This window comes from Podarcis erhardii, assembly GCF_964252035.2.
Source record: "Podarcis erhardii genome assembly, chromosome: 16".
In the NCBI taxonomy this organism is placed as follows: Eukaryota; Metazoa; Chordata; class Lepidosauria; order Squamata; family Lacertidae; genus Podarcis; species Podarcis erhardii.
Genome location: NC_138514.1, coordinates 35,648,635 through 35,669,359, shown reverse-complemented (window position 1 = coordinate 35,669,359; position 20,725 = coordinate 35,648,635). Strand labels below are relative to the sequence as shown.

General features: G+C 49.8%; 3 protein-coding genes across 3 annotated transcripts in view; 2 read left to right on the top strand and 1 right to left on the bottom strand.

Moving 5' to 3' along the window:
* Positions 1 to 4,902, top strand: part of P2RX5 (purinergic receptor P2X 5) — a 37,112-nt gene extending 32,210 nt beyond the window's left edge. Inside the window, exon 12 of the mRNA XM_081844237.1 lies at positions 1,767 to 4,902. Coding sequence (XP_081700363.1) covers positions 1,767 to 1,863 — 97 coding nt within the window. The 3' untranslated portion in view covers positions 1,864 to 4,902. The remainder of the gene's footprint in view (positions 1 to 1,766) is intronic.
* Positions 4,903 to 6,827: 1,925 nt separating this feature from the next.
* EMC6 (ER membrane protein complex subunit 6) lies at positions 6,828 to 9,348 on the bottom strand. The gene is made up of 2 exons (XM_081844323.1): positions 8,956 to 9,348; positions 6,828 to 7,412 (listed from the first exon to the last, which is right to left on the bottom strand). Exon 2 carries the CDS (start codon positions 7,366 to 7,368, stop codon positions 7,033 to 7,035), a length of 336 nt encoding a protein of 111 aa, XP_081700449.1. The 5' UTR covers positions 7,369 to 7,412; positions 8,956 to 9,348; the 3' UTR covers positions 6,828 to 7,032.
* A 651-nt stretch (positions 9,349 to 9,999) lies between these two features.
* On the top strand, positions 10,000 to 20,040 carry TAX1BP3 (Tax1 binding protein 3). The gene is made up of 4 exons (XM_081844321.1): positions 10,000 to 10,153; positions 15,103 to 15,222; positions 16,453 to 16,530; positions 17,888 to 20,040. The coding sequence occupies exons 1-4, from the start codon at positions 10,115 to 10,117 to the stop codon at positions 18,023 to 18,025; spliced, it is 375 nt and encodes a 124-aa protein (XP_081700447.1). The 5' UTR covers positions 10,000 to 10,114; the 3' UTR covers positions 18,026 to 20,040.
* The last annotated feature ends 685 nt before the right edge of the window (positions 20,041 to 20,725 follow it).

The following is a 20,725-nucleotide window of genomic DNA, read 5'->3' as shown; positions in this document are numbered from 1 at the left end:
TAATTCATCATTTCCGTTGGTTTAAAAGCCTCCTGGATTGGGCAAGAGCAGAGAGCATCCCTTGAGAACCATATATTATAGTCAGGAAGAGGACGAAAAGCTTAATGAGTCCTTGCCGCATGCATTAGGATTTTTTAAAAATGCACCAGCATGTTTTGATTTTTAAAAGCACACGAACCCATACGGGTGAATGGGTTAAAATGGGCGGTTTTCAAATCTTCCTTCGGGGAACTCTCTTTCTCTCTGTGTGTTGACTTTGTTTCCCAAGGGAGGTGGTGAAAGTTGGGAAGGAGGCAGGCCGGGCCGGGGGTTTGTCCCCTTGTTGAACCATGAGCCTTGGAAGGCCCCCAGTGATGCTGACTTTTAACGCCAGCCCTGCAAGGGAGAGTCAAGTGATTTGTATTTTGCAAGATATGGGGTGCAAGAGCCTTTCGGTCTGATCCTGAGGGACAACATTCAGAGTAGGTCCCCTGAGCAGCTTTGGTGTACTGCCGTTCAGAGTTTCTGTGGGGGCACCCTTGAGATCTTTCCCTGCCATCCATGGACCCCCAGAACACACCCCAACGCTTGCTGCCCCCTTGGCCATGAAGGGGTGAGGATGCTGACCTTTTCATCCCTTGAAAAGTACATTAAGTTAGAGGAGGAAGTTAGAAGAATGGGTCCCTAGTTCGAGACACGACTTGACCTACAGTACGATAATCTTTATTGTCATGGTCTCATACAGAACAACGAAACTGAAAATCTACATCAGGCATTCAGAAACCAACAAGCCTGCTATCCCAGCTATCCCAGCCTGGTTAGCCCCCTAAAAACTCTGATAAAGGTAACGGTAAAAGGACTCCTGACCATTAGGTCCAGTCGTGGCCGACTCTGGGGTTGCGGCACTCATCTCGCTTTATTGGCCGAGAGAGCCGGTGTACAGCTTCTGGGTCATGCAGCCAGCATGACTAAGCCGCTTTTGGCAAACCAGAGCAGCACACGGAAACACCCTTTACCTTCCCGCCGGAGCGGTACCTATTTATCTACTTGTACTTTGACGTGCTTTCGAACTGCTAGGTTGGCAGGAGCAGGGACCGAGCAACGGGAGCTCACCCTGTTGCGGGGATTCGAACTGCCAACCTTCTGATCAGCAAGTCCTAGGCTCTGTGGTTTAACCCACAGCACCACCCGCATCCCTCAAAACTCTGATACCCCATGATTAAATACAATATACTCCCATAGAGACTACCTTACACTGCATTTAAAAGCAAAATTGCATTTGAATAGAAACTGTTTCTCAGGCGTCTTAGTCCTAGTCTTTATAACCCTGTACCTTCTTCCAGAAGGCAGAAGCTGAAAGAGATCATTTCCGGGGTGTGCACCATCTCTGCAGCTTTCTTATGGCACCTGGAAGCATAGATTTGATCCAAGGTGGGAAAAGTGCACCCAATTATTCTCTCCGCAGTCTTTACAACCCTGGACAGCATTTTCCCCCTGACCGTGCAGCTCCCAAACCACACACACAGACCATAAGTTAATACACCTAGTTCATTGCTGCAGCCAAAACATACATTCCAACAAGACCTTCAAGTCCCGTCTCTTACATTGGGTGTGAGGAACCAGTGGCCCTCCAGACAAAGGCAGAATACGGCTCCCATCATCCCTGTGTGGCCATTGGCCATCTCAGTTAGGGAGTTGTAGTCCAGAGAGTCACGGGTTCCCCTCTAGCCAACGCCATTGCCTTATCCCTCCACGACTTATTTCTCTGTTTTTCTTTTTTGCAACAGGAAACCCGTGCCTGAAGCAAATATCAACGGAGACCAGAGTTCTGACTCCCTCTCCAGGCTGGATCACCTGAGGCAATTGCAGACGGTTGAGACCTAACGCCAAGGCCACTGACCGGCGACCGCACTCCACTAAGACTTCATGGGCCGGGGAAACTAAGCAATCCATGACACCAGAGCCATCGTTTACCTCACGGATAGGCAATGGAGACCAGGAGGATGCGGTTAACCCCAGGCCTTTCACAGCTCCCCAAAGCCTTATTTTCTGGTGACGTTCCGCCATACCCTGAGCCATCTACGTCACTCAACACAGGATTTTACATTTTTTTAAAAACTAAAAATTAAATGCCAAAGCGACCTGCCTATATAATTCCGCAGTGGAGATGGCAGAAGTTAGGCATCCCCTGTGTGGCCATCTTGAATATACCTGAGGTCCATCCATCTTGGCCCAAATGTTGGGCAGCCATCTTGAATACAGCACGATCAATCCACCTCAGTCAATAGGGCTACCTATTATTTCCAGGCCTTTGTCCTTCTACAGACAGAATAATCAGGACATATCCTTGGCATTCCTGACAGACAGCATATATTAATATTTCTTGGAGCAGCGCACTTGGCTAGTGAGATTTCAGTCAACTGCTTTTCATCCTGCCAAGTCTTCTCTCCTGCAAATTAGCCTGTTTTAAACTGGAGGGCCCCAAACAAACTGAGGTGGGATTTTTTTTTTTTTTTTGAATTTTCTGGATTTTACGCCTTTGCAGGGCAAGGCAGGACCCTCCCTCTCCGAAGAAATGTTCTGTGGACTTCTGCAAGTCTTGAAAAATATTTCATGACCTCATCTATGCAGACAGCAAGGTGAACAAGAAATAGATCACTTTGAGGTAACCTGTTTACGGAGCTTTCATCCTGATTTGTTGGCAGGGAGGTTAGATGACATTTTGTGAAGCAAAACGACTTCTCTTATTGCAAAATGTTCGGTTGTTAGGGTATGGTTGTGCCAAAGAGCTCCGGATCAAATTGTGCAGCCTGATTTTGCTGGTATGTGATGGGATCTCACTGGAAAAATAGCAACAGGCTGCAGAGTCACACCCTTAAATAAGAAATGTATGTACAGAGATAGGCTCCTGAATGCAGGAGCTGCATAAATCTCTGTTCTCAGAAAGAGAGGTCTTGGTTGACACCCAGGTCGGTGCTGGCATGACATTATGCTCTGTCATTTAACGGGCGCAAAAAACCCACAGGCTGCTACGTTTTGCCCAACTTGAGAAATCAAGAGATAGTTCTAGGGTTTTGAAAGATGGAATAAATCACCACGTCGAGAGGACTGAGTCATCCCCACGTACCCAGCAGCCTGGGTGAGCTGGTTTGATGACATTTCAAAGGAAGACTCTGTGTCCTTTTGTTTCGTAACCCATCTCCCGGGTTCAGTCTTCCTAATTAACTTTCCATCCTCGCATTTCGCAAGAATCGAGAAACTGTTTTGACTTTCTTCCTCTCCCCGCCCCTCTTATCCCCTTTCTTTACAGATGTCTTCCTTTCATCTTTATTAAGAGCAAGATCTTCAGACTTCCATCGCATAATGTTTCAGTAACAGAAAGAGAAAACATACTTGTTTTTTTTTAGGGCAGATCCACACGTACACATTTGACATATCCAGTCTACATATAAAGTACATTACTTCCCCCAAAGACTCCTGGGAACTGGAGTTTGTTAAGGGTGCAGGAATGAAATCTACAGTTCCCAGGAATATATGGGGGGGGGGGAGTCCTGTGCTTTAAATGTGCAATGAATATGCTTTGACCATATAGTGCGGCTCTGCCCTTAATGATTGACAGATTCTGTTGCTATAAAGATGGGGTCCTCGCTATGGTGTCTGTGGGAACAACGGCACCCTCACTGCCTGACAAAGCTTCCCCCTATTTTTTAATTTAAAAGCAGGTTTGGAGGGTTTTTAAAGGAGTTGCCTGCTTTTTTTAATGGGGTGATGGACAGGCTGTTTGTCTGTGCTTTGGGGTGTCTTACAGAGGGCACTGAGCACGGTCCAGGTTTATTTTTATTTTTTTGGTCAGGGGCTGACCATAGTTTCTTAGATTTCCAGGTGTGCCCCTGGGTCCAAAATTTAGGACTCCTGTTCTAATTAGTGGCGTGTGTGCATGGAGGGCAGGGGGGAAGAGGGTGTTTTAAACAGGAATGCTCATTTCTCTTTCATATCTCAGTATTAATCTTTGCTAACTGTGAACACAATATAGCCATGAATGCCATGACAAAGATGCTTTTATAGGAAGTTTAAATATTTATACGCAGGGCTGTGCCAAATATTCCCCCCCCCCCCGGCTGCTACTTCCCCTTCCTTGAATTAGCCACATGGGCAATCCTACCCAATCAGGGATCACATAGTGAATGTGATGACATCATGATGCTGTGTCTGACATGATGATGTCACTGGACGTCAGTGAATAAGGTACTTGCCCAGGGGTGGCTAGTCTCCACCCTGAGGGCCTGATCCACCTCCTTCACGCAAAGCTTTCTGGGCCCCTCAAGATCCCAGATACTGACAAGCTCTGGCAAAAAAAAGAGAAGGTATTATTAAAATCATAGTCTGTCCTTCCTACCAAAGGAGCCCTGGATAATTTGTGTGTGTGTGTAGATTAGATTTCAAAGCTCTCTATGAAGAGTCCAGGGTGTGCGGCTGTTGTTGTATTTTGCAGAATTAATAAAGGAAGCCAATTATCCCCCCTGGAGCCTGCCTTCCATATGTGGAACTACAACTCCCATCATCCCTTGGACATGTGGCTGATGGGAGGTGCAGTCCCAATGTCAAGGCTCAGTAATGAACGTAAAAAGTGGTGCATTGATCCGTGTGAGGGGAGCCATCTCATCCCATTGGAAAGGACCATACCAGTAGCCTATGTCTAAAATGCTCACTTGCGTGATCACAGGTGCTGCCTCCCACGCCCTCGCTCAGAATGTACTTTACGAAGCCAATGCAGAGAAAGGACTTTGGCACGTTTATAAAAGGTCTGTGCATCTGCATTGTCCGTGTGAAGGATTGGGGCGTTCTCAGGAATGGTCCCCGGTCCAAAGCTTCAGACACACCCAAGACTCATTGTAATGTGAATACAGATTGCTGTGAAACAAAGCAAGTCTCTGTGTTGTTTCTCTTTGCTTCATAGATGTTAACGCTTGCTAAAAAACAAATTTAGAAAGCGCTGGTTTCAGAAACACACTTGGCCCCACACACCATCAAGAAGAAACAGAAGATTGTGGCTGTGTTGCTGGTGGATTTCGGTTGCAGGCCAAGATCAGAAAGTGGAGCATAAACTGAAAGGCTGGAGAATAAATGAAAACTGATGTTTTAGCATGAGGGTGGGAGGAACCGGGGGCTCTACAGGTGTCTCTGGACTAAAACTCCCATCATTCCTGTCATTGGCCACATTGGCTGGGACTGATGGGAGTCCAGCAATATCTGGAGAGCCAACCCAGTCCCTGATTTCACAGATGGAAAAAAGGCCAGGAAGGAAAGTGAAGCTGTGAAGGAGGGTCAGTCATTGAAACAATGAATTAATACATTTTTAAATGGGTTCAAAGTCTGGCGTGTGCGGAGGGGGAAGCTGAAGATCCCCAGGAGCGACAGAGGCCCAGCCGTCCCCAACCAAGGGTCAGTTGGGAGCCCAACAGGAGGTAGAGGGTATTATGTTGGCAACCCCTGGCAAAGAACCCTTCCCCCAGAAGTTCTTTCTAGCCTGGTGTTCACATTTCCACCATTAGCCCTGCTGAAGAGAACAAGGTGGATCTGTGTAGCCATAACTGTTTCCAAAGGAAGGTTGCAAGGAGCACACGAAAGCCACAGCCTTGTCCCCTGATGCATCTCATGAAGGGTGCTGTGGTGGGGTTGGCTTTCCTCACAAAAGCAAGCTGTTGCGACGACACCCTAGCACTCCTGGGTTCAGGGAACACCCTTAACATTCAACGCTACAACAAATGCTGGAATTGCTAAGGTAGGGCTGGGGGGGGGGCATTCTTCAGCCCCAGGGGCACAATCCCGCCTGCGTTCCATTGGTGGGCGGGGTCAGAAGCAAAAGTGGGCAGGGCAAGGAATGCAAATTTTGCCTTTGCACAGTAGGCTAGTTTCCCCCACCCTGACAAGCAAGAAGCAGGATCAGAGTTCAAGGGTACATTTCCAGCCCAGCAAAAACATGAAAGGAAGGTGTGGAGCAGGGCTGGTCAGGGATGTGAGTTGCAGAGAGTTATGAGGACCAAATAGTGAGGGTCAGAGAAGTGCATTTGACCCCAGGCCTGAGATTCAGATAATCACCTATTCTGCAGGTTGGTGGTAAAGGAAAAGGGACCCCTGACCATTAGGTCCAGTCGTGGCTGACTCTGGGGTTGCGGCGCTCATCTGCTTTATTAGCAGAGGGAGCCGGCGTACAGCTTCCGGGTCATGTGGCCAGCATGACTAAGCCACTTCTGGCGAACCAGAGCAGCGCATGGAAACGCCGTTTACCTTCCCACCAGAGCGGTACCTATTTATCTACTTGCACTTTGACGTTCTTTCGAACTGCTAGGTTGGCAGGAGCAGGGATCGAGCAACGGGAGCTCACCCTGTTGCAGGGATTCGAACCACCGACCTTCTGATCGGCATGTCCTAGGCTCTGTGGTTTAATCCACAGCGCCACCCACGTCCCTAGGTTGGTGGTAGGTGGAGCCAAAAGGGAATGTGGATGGAGCAATGCATTTAATTTTGCCTTTCCACAGGGAGCTAGTTTTCTACACCCACACCTCTCTCCATCCAGGCAAGCAAAGGCACGATCAGAGTTCAAGGACGCATTCCCAGCCAGATGAAAAAACTAAAGGAGGGTGTGAAACAGGCCCAGTAAGAAATGCAGCTGGAGAAAGTGGAGAAAGCCAGAGGAGAGTTCTGAGGGCCAGACAAACATTCTATACCAGAGGAGAGTTCTGAGGGCCAGACAAACATTCTATACCTGGCTCAAATGAACAAATACAATACAATAAAACAACAACTGAAAGAAAGGCATAGAAGGAGCACTATTTTCTCATCACACCTTCTTAGGGATTTCACATTTTGTTTAATTGGCAGGGTTTAACAGGCTCGTTTCCCGACAGAAGTTACTGGCAGGGTTAAGCAGCACAAGCAACGGATCAACAGCCCCAGACGTTTGGCCTAGGAGACAAGGTGACCATTTCCCCCGAAGTCCTGTCACTCCACGAGAACCGTTCTAACTCAGCGCGTCTCCTCTTCCGCCCTCCCCTAGTAAACATGTACCATGCCATAGAGGAAAGTCCAGAAGAGGACATATGTGAAGAGACCGCCGATCAGCCCTCCGGTGAAAAGGGGCCTTCGGGATTTAAAGTACTTGCTCCACCGCCGCCCGGCTTTCAGCACCAGGAGGATGGAGAGGAGGGCGGAGGCCAGGAAGTAGAAGATGAAGCCATGAAGGCCGGTCAGGCCCAGGATCCCAGCGGTCGCTCCCGAGAGGGCAGAGACTGATGTCCGGCAGTAATCCAAAATGGCTGCGTTCCCTCGGACGGCAGCTTCACTGATGAACTGGGGGCCTTCCCGCTTGGCGATCACGGCATTGGCCATGGCTGCGATCCAGATCTGAGCACCGCCGCTCACTTACTGCACTCCTGTGTAAAGAAGAGCAGGAAATATTGATTAGTCAGGAAACACCAGATGGTATCATGCAGCAGTTTGGCTTCACCCCCAGAGGCGCACTCCATTGTCTCTCAAGGTAGATGGATACTACTATTACATTCATACCACAAAACAGCTCTGTATAGGCAAGATTGCCCTTTCGCTCCCTGAATTAAAACAAAACCATATTGTCAGCTATGAGGATCAGGTAGCTGATGATGGGGAAGACCCATGGCTGAGCTTCTGGAGAACCAATGCAAGCCAGAATGAACAATAATGGTCTGATCAGGGCTGGGGGGACACATGACCTTCTAGACGTTGTTGAACTACAATGCCCATAATTCATGGCCATGCTTGCTGCAGGGAGCTGAAGTCCAACAAAATCAGTACGTTTCTGAGCACAATTCCAAGTGTTGGTGCTGACCTTTAAAGCCCTAAGCGGCCTCAGCCCAGTATACCTGAAAGAGCGTCTCCACCCCCATCGTTCAGCCCGGACACTGAGGTCCAGCTCCAAGGAGGGCCTTCTGGTAGTCCCTTCACTGCAAGATGTGAGGTTACAGGGAATCAGGCAGAGGGCCTTCTTGGTGGTGGCACCTGTCCTGTGGAGGGAGAGATCTGACTTTTAGAAAACAACTGAAGGCAGCCCTGTTTAGGGAAGTTTTTAATGTTTGATGTTTAATTGTATTTTTTAATATTTTGTTGGAAGCTGCCCAGAGTGGCTGGGGAAACTCAGCCAGATAGACGGAGTATAAATAAATAAATATTATTATTATTATTATTATTATTATTATTATTATTATCAGCACCAGTTTCCCAGTTCCTGGACTGAACAAATATGGCATGAGGTAGCTTTCCCTGTTCCTTTGGAAGGGGCTGTAGCTCAATGGCAGGCTCAGTCCCTGCCTGGATGGCCAGAAAAGTCCCCTCTCTGAAACCCTAGAGGGCAGCCACCAGTAAGCCATATTGAGCTAGACGGGCCAACCGCCATCTCACTGTAAGGCAGCTTCTCGTAAATTCATATAAGCCCTTTAATCAGAACCATGATGACCGGAAACTTGCTTTAGTTGTCAGGGGAAAGGCTGCAGCTCAGTGACAGAGAACCTGCTTTGCAAAGCCTTCATATGCAGTACCTCCAAGCAAAGATGGGGAATGTTTCCCAGCATGAAATCCTGGAAAGGCGCAGCCTGGTCTAGTTTTACAACGTCCAAACAGTTGTGTGGGGAACTAGGCAACGATCCACACATGCCTTGAAGCATATACTGTATTTTGTATCCCGCAAAGCATGATCATGATTGATTCTTGCAAGCGAAAGAACGCTGACGCCATCCCACAAGCCTCCTTCAGCACAACTCCCTTTCTTCCCCCTCCACTGGAAGCCCGCCTCTGGCCCGCTCCGGGATGACGTCAGAGCCCCGGGTTATGGCGTCAGGGTCCTCTGCCATGAGGTCTGAAATAAACGCCATGAGTGACACATTCGGTTCCGAGAAAGAGGCGCGCCGCCCCCTCCTCCCCGCGCAGACCAAGAATCCCGCTTACCAGTTTTGGGTCGCCTTTTTCCTCTCTCGAATGCCGACCGAAAAAGTCTTTCCCTTCCAACCGGCTTTACCGGAAGTGGGTAGGCGCCGCCATCTTACACAGAAAGGATGCTGGGAGCACGGGTGACGTCACCTCCAGCGCGCGACGGGGCCTGACTCCGCCCCGCTTCTCACATGAGCCCCACGGGACTGGGCCACGGGGATAGTTTCGCGGGCCTTATTTGGAATTTCCGGTTTGGTTTGGACCTTCCGGCTTCTTTATGCCACACTTCCGGCGTCTTCACGCCACATTTCCGGTAACGTCGGTCGAAGTCGTTAAAGACGCCGTGGATACCATGGATATGATGCGGGCTAGAGCGACCGCTTCTTCGTAGACCGGATTTCCGGTCTGAATTTGGCATGTAAGTTTCAGCGCTGAAAGCTGATTGGGTGGCCTCGTGCCAGTTACTATCCTACCTCACAAGGTTGTTGTGGAAAGTTGTTTGGAGATGTTTGTCGTGGGTTCATTTAAAAAAAACAAAACAGACCGTTAAAATAACAGTCTAGTGAAAGGAACTGAGAGGAGTTGCGTGGTCAGGTGAGGAGAGCGAGGGAGCGGGCTGAGGGGAGGGGGCGTGGCCTCTTGGTAGGCGGAGAGACGTTGCCGGTCGTGGGGGCGTGGCCACGAGTAGCGGCGGTGGGAAGGGGCGTGGCCAAGCGAGGTCGCGAGGGCAAGTATGTGCGCGCGAAGAGGGGCGCGGCGACCGTTGGAGGGGAGGGGGCGTGGCCTCTTGGTAGGCGAGGGGCGTGGCCACGCATAGCGGCACTGGGGAGGGGCGTGGCCCGGCCGCGGGAGGGGCGTGGCCAGGCGAGGTCGCGAGGGCAAGTTATGTGCGCGCGAAGAGGGGCGTGGCCCGGCGGAGGGGGCGTGGCCCATGGCGAGAGCGGCGGCGGGCAAGGGGCGTGTGCCGCCTCCGCCCCCGGCCCCGCGGCGGGCGCGTGAGCGACACGGGGCGGGGCGAGCGGGCGGCGAGGGCGTGGCCGTGGGCGTGTCCATCCCCCGAGGGGGCGTGTTCGTGGCCCGCCTGGGTCGGATCGGGCCGCTCTTCGCCTTTTGTTCGGTGGGAGGCGAGCGAGGGAGGCGCGGCGCCCGAGGCGGGGAGGCCAGGCCAGCGGGGGCCATGGCCTACATCCCCGGTCAGCCGGTCACGGCCGTGGTGGTGAGTGGAGGAGACGCCCTGCCCCCCCCCGCTGTGGGTCCCCCCAAAACCCAGCCCTCCCCCCAGCTTCACTCTCCTCTATGGGGCTCGGGGGGGGGCTGGAAAAGCCAAGGATTTGCAATAGTGATTAACGTTGCTCTCAATCGTTTTGTAAACCGCTTTGGGGGGAAAACAGCCGCAAGCGGCATGCAATTCTAATGGAAGAAATGTTGGATTTAAATCCGGATTTAAAATAAAACCCATCTGCTCTGGATGGGAATTGTGTTAATGTGGTAATAACAAACGTCACCCTCGTTGGTGGCGATCTGTCGCCCGCCCTTCACCCTGAGGGCCCAGGGCGGGTTGCAACAATTCAAAGAGCGCTAAAAAGAGTTTAAAACGGCTCACAGTCAGTGCTTTTCTTCTAGGGAAAAAGGTTCCGGTACTGCGTACCCCTGAGTACCTCCAGGAAAAAAAGCACTGCTCACATTCACAAAAGTAGAGTGGGTTCTTAAAGCAGGCACGTCGAGTGCCAAAAGCTAAGGAAAATAGGTTTTGATGTATTAAGAGAAAAAAGGAATAATGGTGGTGATCATTTATTAAATTGTTGATATATTAAAAACATACTATAATCTCCCTGAAATGCATAGTGGAAGACCTGTCTTTTTCGTTCAGGAAAAAGAGGGTGAGGGGGGCATTTTAGCCCATCCCACCTCTTTTCTTCACCTGCTTTTTAAAAAAATGCTGGGGATGGAAAATGGGCCTGAATGTGTGTGTAGAAAAATCAGCTATTTTGCTGCTCCTTTCCAACCCTAACTCTTTCTTCCCTCCTTTAATTTGAATGGATGCATAGAATTGAATTGGAAGGGGCCCCGAGGGTCATCTAGTCCAACCCCCCTGCAATGCAGGAATCTCCGCTAAACGGCATCCATGGCAGATTGCCATCCAAACTCTGCTTAAAAACCTCCAAGGAAGGAGAGTCTGCCACCTCTCATGGGAGTTTTTCCCCACTGTTACTCTACTCTTTGGCTGCTCTCTTGGAAATGCTGCCAGAACATCTTAGTGGTTGCTTAATTTCAATGGGCTTGCTGATTACTGTTGGCTATAACCCATTGTGCAAATATGTGTGTGAACTTCACATATAATTTATGTGTATTCATAAAAATAGCAGTGAAGATTGTTTTTATCCCTAAAGTACTTTGACCTTTCCTATAATTGAATCTCAGATAGACGTTTACAAGGCACTGCACTTGAGAGTTTCCAAAACACCCTCCCTGCTTACAGTTTTATCTATGTGCGACAAAAAAAGGGACCATAGAATGGGCTGTGGAAAGGCAAGCAAATTGAGGCACTGATTCCGGCCTAATAGGAATCCTTGCAATGACCTGGTGGGACAGTCACTGTGGGCGACATTTCTGGGCAAGGAAGAGGTGCCAAACGGCTGCATTTGTTCTCTGCTTCTGCTTTATTAGGAGGCTGCCCACAATTTTGTAGTCTCTTGAGGGATGTTTCCCTCTCTTGCTCTCTCCCCTTATTTCATTACCTCACTTACTTCATTTGCTCTTACAGTATCTCCCCTCCTTTCCCTTCCAGATGCTGCTGAACTGCCGCCTCCCATCATCCCTGACCGTTGGCCATGCTGGCCATTGGGAACCGCAGTTCTGCAACATCTGGCTGGCCCCCAAAGCCTGTTAAGTCTCCTGCATTCAGGGGTCTTCCTCCAGCTGCTGAGCAGGGGTCTGGACTCAAGCCCCACCGCATTCTTCCAACCCTACCAGTTGATCAGACCCCCACAATCTCAGAAGTGTTCTGGCTAAAAGTTCCAGAAACCGTGTGTGTGTGTGTGTGTGTGTGTGTGTGTGTGTCTTGCATTCCATGGATTTACTCCTTCCGGGAAAATTCCTCTCTTGCCCTGCCTGATCAGGGTCTTAAATCTCTCTCCCTTGTTTTGTGCCTCTCTTCTACTTCCAACCTTCCCCTACAATTGCAAATCTTTATGCTTTATTCTTACCTGGTTCCGCCTGCCCCACCCTCCAAACCTTGCACTCCCTCTGGCCGCCAGTCTCCCCTAGATTAGATCTGTTCAATTCCATCTGATCGGTTCAGTCTCCTTTGGGAGTGGTTGGTGATTCATGGCTGGTTGAGCAAATAGCTGGGAGGAGTGAAAAATGCTCTTTTTGTGGTCAGGGCACTGAATAAGCATAACGTGTATGTGTATGTTTTGTTGCCGTCTAGTACAGAAGAGAGAACCCTCAGGCAGCCGGGCCCATAACCTGCTCCCTCCACCATACGGAGCGAACCGTAGTCTGTGTCTGATCACAAGAGTAACACCCCCTCCGTAGCCTAAGGTGTTTGATGAGTACACCTTGACAGGAATCCTGGAAAAAGACATGGATGAGTCAATAATGGCTTGTCTAGCCTGAGTGCTTACAAGTCCAATGGTGATTTTTTTAAAAAAAACAAAACGGTGAATGGCACAGACTGGTAGAGTATGGGTGTGGTGGGGAAAGTTTGGCCCTGGAAATCCCATTTCCCAAAGAATGGGGCAGCTGTGAAGTTCAGGGAGTGGCTTTTGAATGCAAACAGAGCAGAAAACATTGTGGACCTTTCTTCCCCAACCTGGTGCCCTCTGGAGGTTTTGGAGTATCACTCCCAACAGCCCCTAGTCCAGAACATCTGAAGGGAAACAGCTTGGAGAAGTCCATAGTTGGCATGTGGTGTATCTCCTGATCATGTGGAATATAACATTGGAAGGAAGGGTTTGAAAAGATGAGATTTGCTGAAAACTGGCATTTGTTCATTGCATTTATGTCCCCCCTTTATTCAGGGCAGTGTAGTGAAATGGGGTGCACAATGGCCCCATGTGGTCGATTAAGATGAGAACGCAAGAGGAACTCGCCCAAGGTCACCCAGTGAATGGAGACTGCAACCCAGGCCTTGTTGGTCTGACATTCTGCACTGCTACACCCCGCTGAGCTCACAGAGAGCGAGCGTATTAGTCATGCATCATAAGAATTTGGGGTGTGGAAGGGATACCAGTGGCTTTTCTAACAGGCCGTGAATGCTGTCTGAAAGTGCTAAAGATGGAGAGAGCATGGCATTATCTTATCTCATGGTATGAAGCAATCCAGAAATAACAGTCATAAGAGGCAGGGTGAGGCTTGTTCCCAGAAGTCAAGTGCAATTCTGCCCAGATTTACTTGGAAGTCAGTGTCATTTGGTTTAGTGAGGCTTCACCCCTCCAAGTTAGGCTGTGTAGTAAGCATTGCAGCCTAAAGCTCAGCATTGGTCCGGGTCTGTGTGTTTTTGCACCCCCTTCCCCTAAACATCTGGGTTGCGCTGTCCCCTACAAGGTAGTCCTCCAGGTGTTATTGGGCTCCAGGCATGCCTGACCATTGGATGAAGGGTTTTGGAGTCCGACAACGCTGCTCTTTTCTACAATTCCCCTCTCTACTCCAGGAATCAACTCTTTGTTGTCAGGGGCAGGGAACGCGTGGCTCTCCAGTTGTTGCCAGATCAGAACTTCCATCATTCCTCTCCCTTGGTGTTTGGGGGCGCCACAGTTAGCCACTCCTGCCATAACAGATCTGGGATTCCTCCGCTCCAAGGGTAGCAAAGCTGTGACCCTTAGGGAGTGTGGTATCAACTTCTCTCAGCCCCAGCCAGCATGACCAGGGGGTCAGGAATGACGGGCGGGGCAGCCCAATGCCATCAGCAGTGGCTCAAGTTCAGCCACCCCGCTCAGCTCTGTGATCGTGAGAGAGAAACGCTGACGGTTTTCATTTTAAAACTGACTGTTCCCTGAAGGAGGAGAGTGAGCCCACTTGGCTTTAGACCTGTCCAATAAAAATGCCAAGTGATGGTGCCATTTCATCCCCTCTAACCTTTTGTCCATCTCACGAGGCAGCGAGCCACTTAACGCTATCTCTGGAGTCACTGCTGCCATTCTGCCTTGTTTGGCTGTCTTCCCTTTGGTCTCTCTTGCCTTTTATCTCTCTCTTTCTGAAAGTGCTTTTCTCTTTCCCTCCTCAATGAGCTCATAACCCCCGTCTCCAATAAAAGGGTGCTTGTTTATACGGGTGAAATCCGATGCTTCCCCTCATTTCAGAACTGGCCGTTCTTGACCCCCGAGGAAATGATCTTGGATAGAAAGAATGGGAGCGAGGCACGCTCGGGGAAGATGGGGGCTTTTTGTTTCCAAAAATCCCTGCGGCCCAAGCCTTGGCAGATTACACTCATCTTTACCCTAAGCTACTGCCCTTCCCTAAAAGTATTTCCCTTTTCCTGTGGTCTGTTCTTCCTTCCTTCCAACCCTCCTTTCCCAAATTACTCCCCTGCCATCCGCTGTGTTGGACCATTTGGTCCAATCCTGCAAGGCTCTTCTGAGCTGTCTGTCTCTCCTTTCTGCTCCCTCTGTGACACAAGGGCAGCTCAACCAATCACTGCTCCTCTGCCCCCCCCCCCAATCCCACGCTGGGCTCAGATGAAGCTGCTTTGGTTTAGAAAAACGCATAGCTGGCTCAGTTGCTCTTTGTAGTTAAGGATGGGATAGAGAGAAAAATTCTTCTGCTTTTTTGGGGGGGGGGGCAGATGGGAAGCAGGGCTTTGTGAAGAGCAGATGGTGGTTTTGTGCAAGATGTTGTGTCTGGCAGTGCAACAGCAAAGGCCTTTATGCTGTGACACACAACCTCCTATTGAGACACCCACCCACCCCTTTTGCAGTTTCAGAACCCTTTCCCCTTTCTGAACCAAGCAGGATGTGACACATGGTGTCATTGCATGCTTGCCATACGTCTCTTTTAAAAATAAAGGGCTTGTTGGCTTCAGATTGCTGGACAAGAGCACCTCTTTGTCCTGTTATCAAGCGTCTCACAAGAGCCAGAATGGATGAATCCCAAGCCGCAGGGGTGTACAAGGGCCTGCGAAGAGTCCTCGCGTTTCACACGACTCGCCTCTCCCTTCCCTTTCAGCAAAGGGTCGAAATCCACAAGCTCCGCCAGGGCGAAAATCTAATCCTGGGCTTCAGCATTGGAGGCGGCATTGACCAGGACCCCACGCAGAATCCCTTCTCGGAGGACAAGACGGACAAGGTCAGGATCTCGATGGCCTTAAAAGGCCCCTGGGCTGGTTTTGTGTAGGTCTGGCCTTGGCGTGATTTGAGCAGCAGAGTTCGGCTGGATCCTGATTGCGTCCAAAAATGCCTCTGTTGCTGTTGCTCAAATCCACCCTGAAAAGATCACTCTTGGTCCAGAGCCAGGCTGATCATGGAGGGAGCCTTTTTGAGGGGGTGGCAATTTCTACAGGCTGTAGAGAAGACTGGCAGTGTAACAGGAGACTTCCGGGCATGCCAACTCTTGTCTGTTTGATCGGCTTTCTTTGGAGCAGACTGGTCATGATCCACTCACCTGGCCTGTTCTTGGGAAAGAAGGAGTCTCTCCAAGCAACCAGATAGGAAAGGCCTGGGGGAACCTTCGTCTTCCCCACTGTGGAAGAAGAAAATGGCAAATACTCCTTTTTCTTTTATGCCACAAGTGTAACTGGGTATGTGTAGACAACAGATGGACTGTTTCAATGTAGACTAGCAACTTGCAGGGCTGTGTGGGCTTGTGTGATCAAAAGACTCAGTTGATGGAACTTACAAAAGCCCTGGTACAGGGATGTCAAGTGGCTCTGAGGATGAACGAGCAGGGAGGACAGAGGATTTGGCCCTGGCTTTTATAAACTTGACTCTTGTGCAGGCCTGTCTGAAGGGTGGCTGTCTGGAGTTGCTTAGCAGAGATTCCACTGGCTGAAGCCTTCCTCTCTAAACCTTACTTCCTGTCATTGAGCAGAGAAGCAGAAAGCTCTTCACAGAGCTGCCTCCCTGAAGCAGTAAGCCAAAGGGATCTTTCTCAGACACCCTCACTTCTGGGCAACCTTCTGAGAGCCACATGGGCAGGGGTGCAATTTTTACTTTTTGCATCCCTCTCTACCCTCCATCTAGACCATCAAGAGGCATGATCAGAGTTCAAGGACACATTTTCACCCAGGCAAAAGCCCACAAGGAGGGTATGAAGTAGCGCTGGTGAGGGTTGTGGCCTGGGGAAGTCTTGAGGGCCTGATCGAGAAGTATGGAGGTCTGCATCTGGCTCCTGAAGGTTTCCCACTGGTGAACGAAGTCATCTAGAGCCGATCGTGCAAGTGGATCAGGGCCTTGTCACAAAATGAGCCTGGAACCACCTCCAGTTCTCATTTCATGTGCATGTCCAGCGAGGGACCCGGCCAACTCCTGAGACCTCCGTGGTGGTATCTTTATGCAGTCCGTCTTTTTCTCCTCTCAGGGCATTTATGTGACCAGAGTGACGGAAGGTGGCCCCGCCGAAGTGGCCGGCCTCCAGGTCGGAGACAAGATCATGCAGGTAAATCCCAGACTGGTTTAAGAAGCAGCAGGGGGGGCGTCCCATTATTTCTTCCACTGCCAGGCTTTCCAGCTACTAGTTTTCCCATTTAAAGTGTGGGAGGTTAGGTTGAGAGGTCATGACTGGCGCAGTGTGCTTCATGGATGAGTGGGGATTTGAACCCTGGTCTCTCAGGTGCAGGCCTAACACCCTAACTGCTACACCACGCTAGTTACTCTTCTGAGTGGTCTGTTTTTATGGACTCAAATTAAAGCTTTAATCACTCCATCCTGTGAATTAAGTTGCTGAAGACCTTCCTTACGAGGCAAAAGAAAAACACAGAAAGCTGCCTTATATATACTGAGTATATATCTAGCTCATTAATGTCTACACTGACTGGTAGCAGCTCTCCAGGGCTTCAGGCAGGGGGCTTTGTCATTCCTGGAGATGCTAGGGATTAAACATGGGTCCTTCATACAAAGCAGATGCTCAAACACTGAGCTGCTGTTTTATTATTTCTTTAATTTATATCCCCCTCTTCCTCACAAAGTAACCCCTAGAAACAAAACCAAGACTCGAGTCCTCATGATTCTTAATTAAGGGGTGATTTAAATAGGAAGCTGTCATATGCTGATCATTTCCCCATCTACTGGCTCTCCAGAGTTTCAGACATTTCCTCACTCTATAGCTGGAGATGAGCGATTGGACCTGTGACCTTCTAGATGCAAAGCAGATGCTCTACCACTCAGCTACAGCTCTTCCCCTGAATTTAGGGCTGTACGGGTTAGAAAAAAGTTGAAGGAGACACGTTACAGGAGTCATTATTTAAAACTAGAACCCATGAGATTATTGGACCAGGATCCAGAAAGCTCATTGCTGGATCTTGGACCAGTCACTCACAGCCTTACATGCCCTGCTGGGTTGCTGCAATGATAAATGGCAATGCAAGAATCTTGTACACTACCTTGAGCTGCTTGGAGGAGAGATGGGATGCCAATGTAATAAAGAGCGGCATGGGGAATTCTAGCCTGATATTAACATCCACACTCACACCATGAAGCTCACTAGAAATCAGGTTGAGGGAAGCCGCAGAGTAAGATTAAAGTATTCTCTTCACTGCCACAAAGAATGTGGTGCTGGCCTCTTGCTTGGTTTTCGAAGTGTTTTCACCCAGATTTGTTGAGGTCTGGGGGTGATGGTTGTGGTGGTGGAACAGAACTTGCATGTGGAGGCAGAGGCCACCCCTGCATGTGGAGCGTTAGGAGCTGGCTCCTAGCTTCTGACTGCCAACACCCCTCGGTTGGCTGTCCTCCTGCTCCTAGTATGCTTTGAATTGGTGGTGGGCCTTTCCTCAAGCAATGCTGCAAATGTATTGCAGGTGAACGGCTGGGATATGACGATGGTGACCCACGACCAAGCCCGGAAGAGGCTGACCAAGAGGAACGAGGAAGTGGTCCGCCTCCTGGTGACCAGGCACTCCCTACAGAAAGCTGTGCGGGAGTCCATGATGTCCTAACCGTGCCATTGATTTTGGGGTGGGGGGTGGATAATCTCAAATGGGGTGGGCAGGATGCTGATCGGGGACCACAGCCAGCTGGGCTTGGAAGACTGCTGCACACCCCCCCCCACTGAAGAAAATCCCTTCCACAAAGGAGGTGCCATCTTTGTTGAGAGACTTGCCCCCCTCTCGGTTGTACTAAAATGACACCAGTGCAGTAGCAGTTTGGCCTGGCAAGCTCAGCAGCTATGGGTGGGCGTGGGGATCCTGTATTCCCTGCCTCCCCAGGTGTTGTTGGACTGATCTTTCAGGTGAGCTGGCTGAGGCTGCTGGGAGCTGGAGTCTAGCAACATTTGGAGGGCCCCTGGTTCCCCACTCCAGTCCAGCAGGGCTCAAAGCGAGGTGCTCCCTTGGGTGGCGACACTGATACCAGCTGTGCAGGGAACTGTTTTGGCTTAAGGACCAACCCTTGTATATAACCTGCCCTGACCTTCTCTTGCACAAATGGACGGCATCCAGCTTCTCCTGATGAATTTCTCTTCCTAATGCTGGCTGAGTTCCAAGCCTAGAGAGCCTTTGTCATACAGCCAGGGGGAAAGGAGTGGGGTGGGATATGGGGGTTGGGTGGGACAGGGGACAGTTCTACAAGCTCCAATACCTTAGCTCCTTTAGAGTGTCCTCTAACATAAAATGCGTCCCGGGAAACTCTTTGTGGCTTAAACACCAAAGGCTCTTAAAACTTTTCATTTTGCAGAAAGCCCACATTTCAATTTTTATAGCAAAGGCATTCTTGTAAATAACCTTGTTCCCTCTGTGTGCAAGTGTCATTCTAGTTCTAGCTTAGGCTTAAGATAGCAAATTCAGCCCACAGGAGAGAGAGTGAGTCCAAGCCTACTCTTGAAACTTGGGATGCACAGATTAAGCTGAAACCTTCTGTTGTGCCAAAGCACCGTGTGTGAGTCCCCTTTCAACCTGGACGTGGCAAATTAGTGGCACCCTGGACTGGAAGTGCTGAACTATAAAATGATGATAAATAACAATATAGGCCTTTTATGCTAGAGTTATTTTAATGAGGGGTGGCTCACCTGTGGCCCCCTGGATTTCACTGGACTCCAGCTCCCATCATCCCTGACTCTTGGCTAGGCTGTCTGAAGGCAGCTGGGAGTTCAACCCCTCTGGGTGCCCGTGGGGGGGGGCACCCATCTTGTAACTGGAAACCTCTCCGATTCTCTTCTGCATTTATCTCTGTTGAGGTCAGGGAGCCTGTTGCATTCCAACGCCCATCAGCCCTGCTCCAAGGGACTGGGGTCATAAGAGCTGGGGGTCCCCCAAAAGGCCTGGAAGGTCACAGGTCCCCCCACGGTCATGCTAGGTATTTTTCTGGGGCAGAAGCCTTAAATCATGCTTTGGGAGGGCTATCGCTCCCCCAGAATTGTCTTCCCATACCTGCTTGAGGGAATAGCTGCATTTGTGAAGTTTGTCCAAAGGGCAAGCGGTCTGGATCTTTTAGAGGGCTGGAGGCATCTCCCTGCCACACTCTTCCAGGGGTTTATCCTAGTACACCCATTTTGATTGATCTTGTATACGCCCTTTCTGGAATTTGCTTCCAATCACAGTTTTTGTATTAAATATAACGGTCTACAATACTTTTTTTTATTATTATTAAATCCACTGTAAATAAGCCCTTCTCTCTCCCTCCCCCGCAAAGTTTGTACCTCTAACTTATTTCAGTATATTACTGCTATTCCATTTTTGTGCTGATTTTACTTCAGTGATGTTAACCTTCAAGCTGAAAAGAAGTTGCCAGTCTTGTCAAATACCACTAGATGCCTCTTAAATCACTGCATTTTGTACTTTGATGATGCCAAGGTAGTTTAGGGACTTCCTCTCTTTTGGCAGGCTTCCGTGAGGAAGCCTTGGCGGGGTGGGGCTTGCATGTTCAACCGTTTCGTTTTTTTTGTAAGGGAGGGGAGCAAGCAACTGTACAGCTCTGCTGCGTCTCATTTTACACAATAAAAGGAAGCTGGATTTTCTGTCTGGAATGTATTTCTGTCACTGCTTTCGTTGATGTGTTAAGCGTTGGAGGGCAAGAGCCAACTTTGAAGAAGTGGTTCCACAAGCGTTGCTTTGTTCTCACTGCAGGAGAATGGGAGGGCTTATAAGTTGGGTGCCCTCCAACTCTTAGCAGCCACAGGCAGCATGGCCAATGATTTCCTTCCTCCCCTGATTTAGGCAACCACAGTGAACATGAAAAGGGCCTGCTGGAGGGGGCCAATGGCCCATCTAATCCAGCATCGTGGTCTCACAAGAGCCGTTAGGTGCCTCTTCTGGGAAACATGCAAGCAAGACCTCGGCACCTGAGCCCTCTCCCCTGCTGCTGTTTCCAGCAATTGATTCTCAGAAGCATAGCTGCGTCTGACTGTGGAGGCAGAGCAGCGCCATCAATGGCCTCGGCTTCCATGAATACGTCTATTCCTCTTTTGAAGCAAACCAAGTTGGCGGGCCATCTCTGTCTCCCGTAGGAGCGAGTTTGAGCACCCATCTCCAGTATGGGAACTTTCCTCCCCTTCCTGACCTGGAGATGCAGTGAAGAGAACACAGCACTTTGCTGTCTGAGTGACAGCGCTTCCCCAATATAAGCCGCTACGCTCCATGGCTGGAGACTAACAAAAGGCTGCTTTGATCAGTCACAACCACACCGCTTCAGGTTTTGCTGCA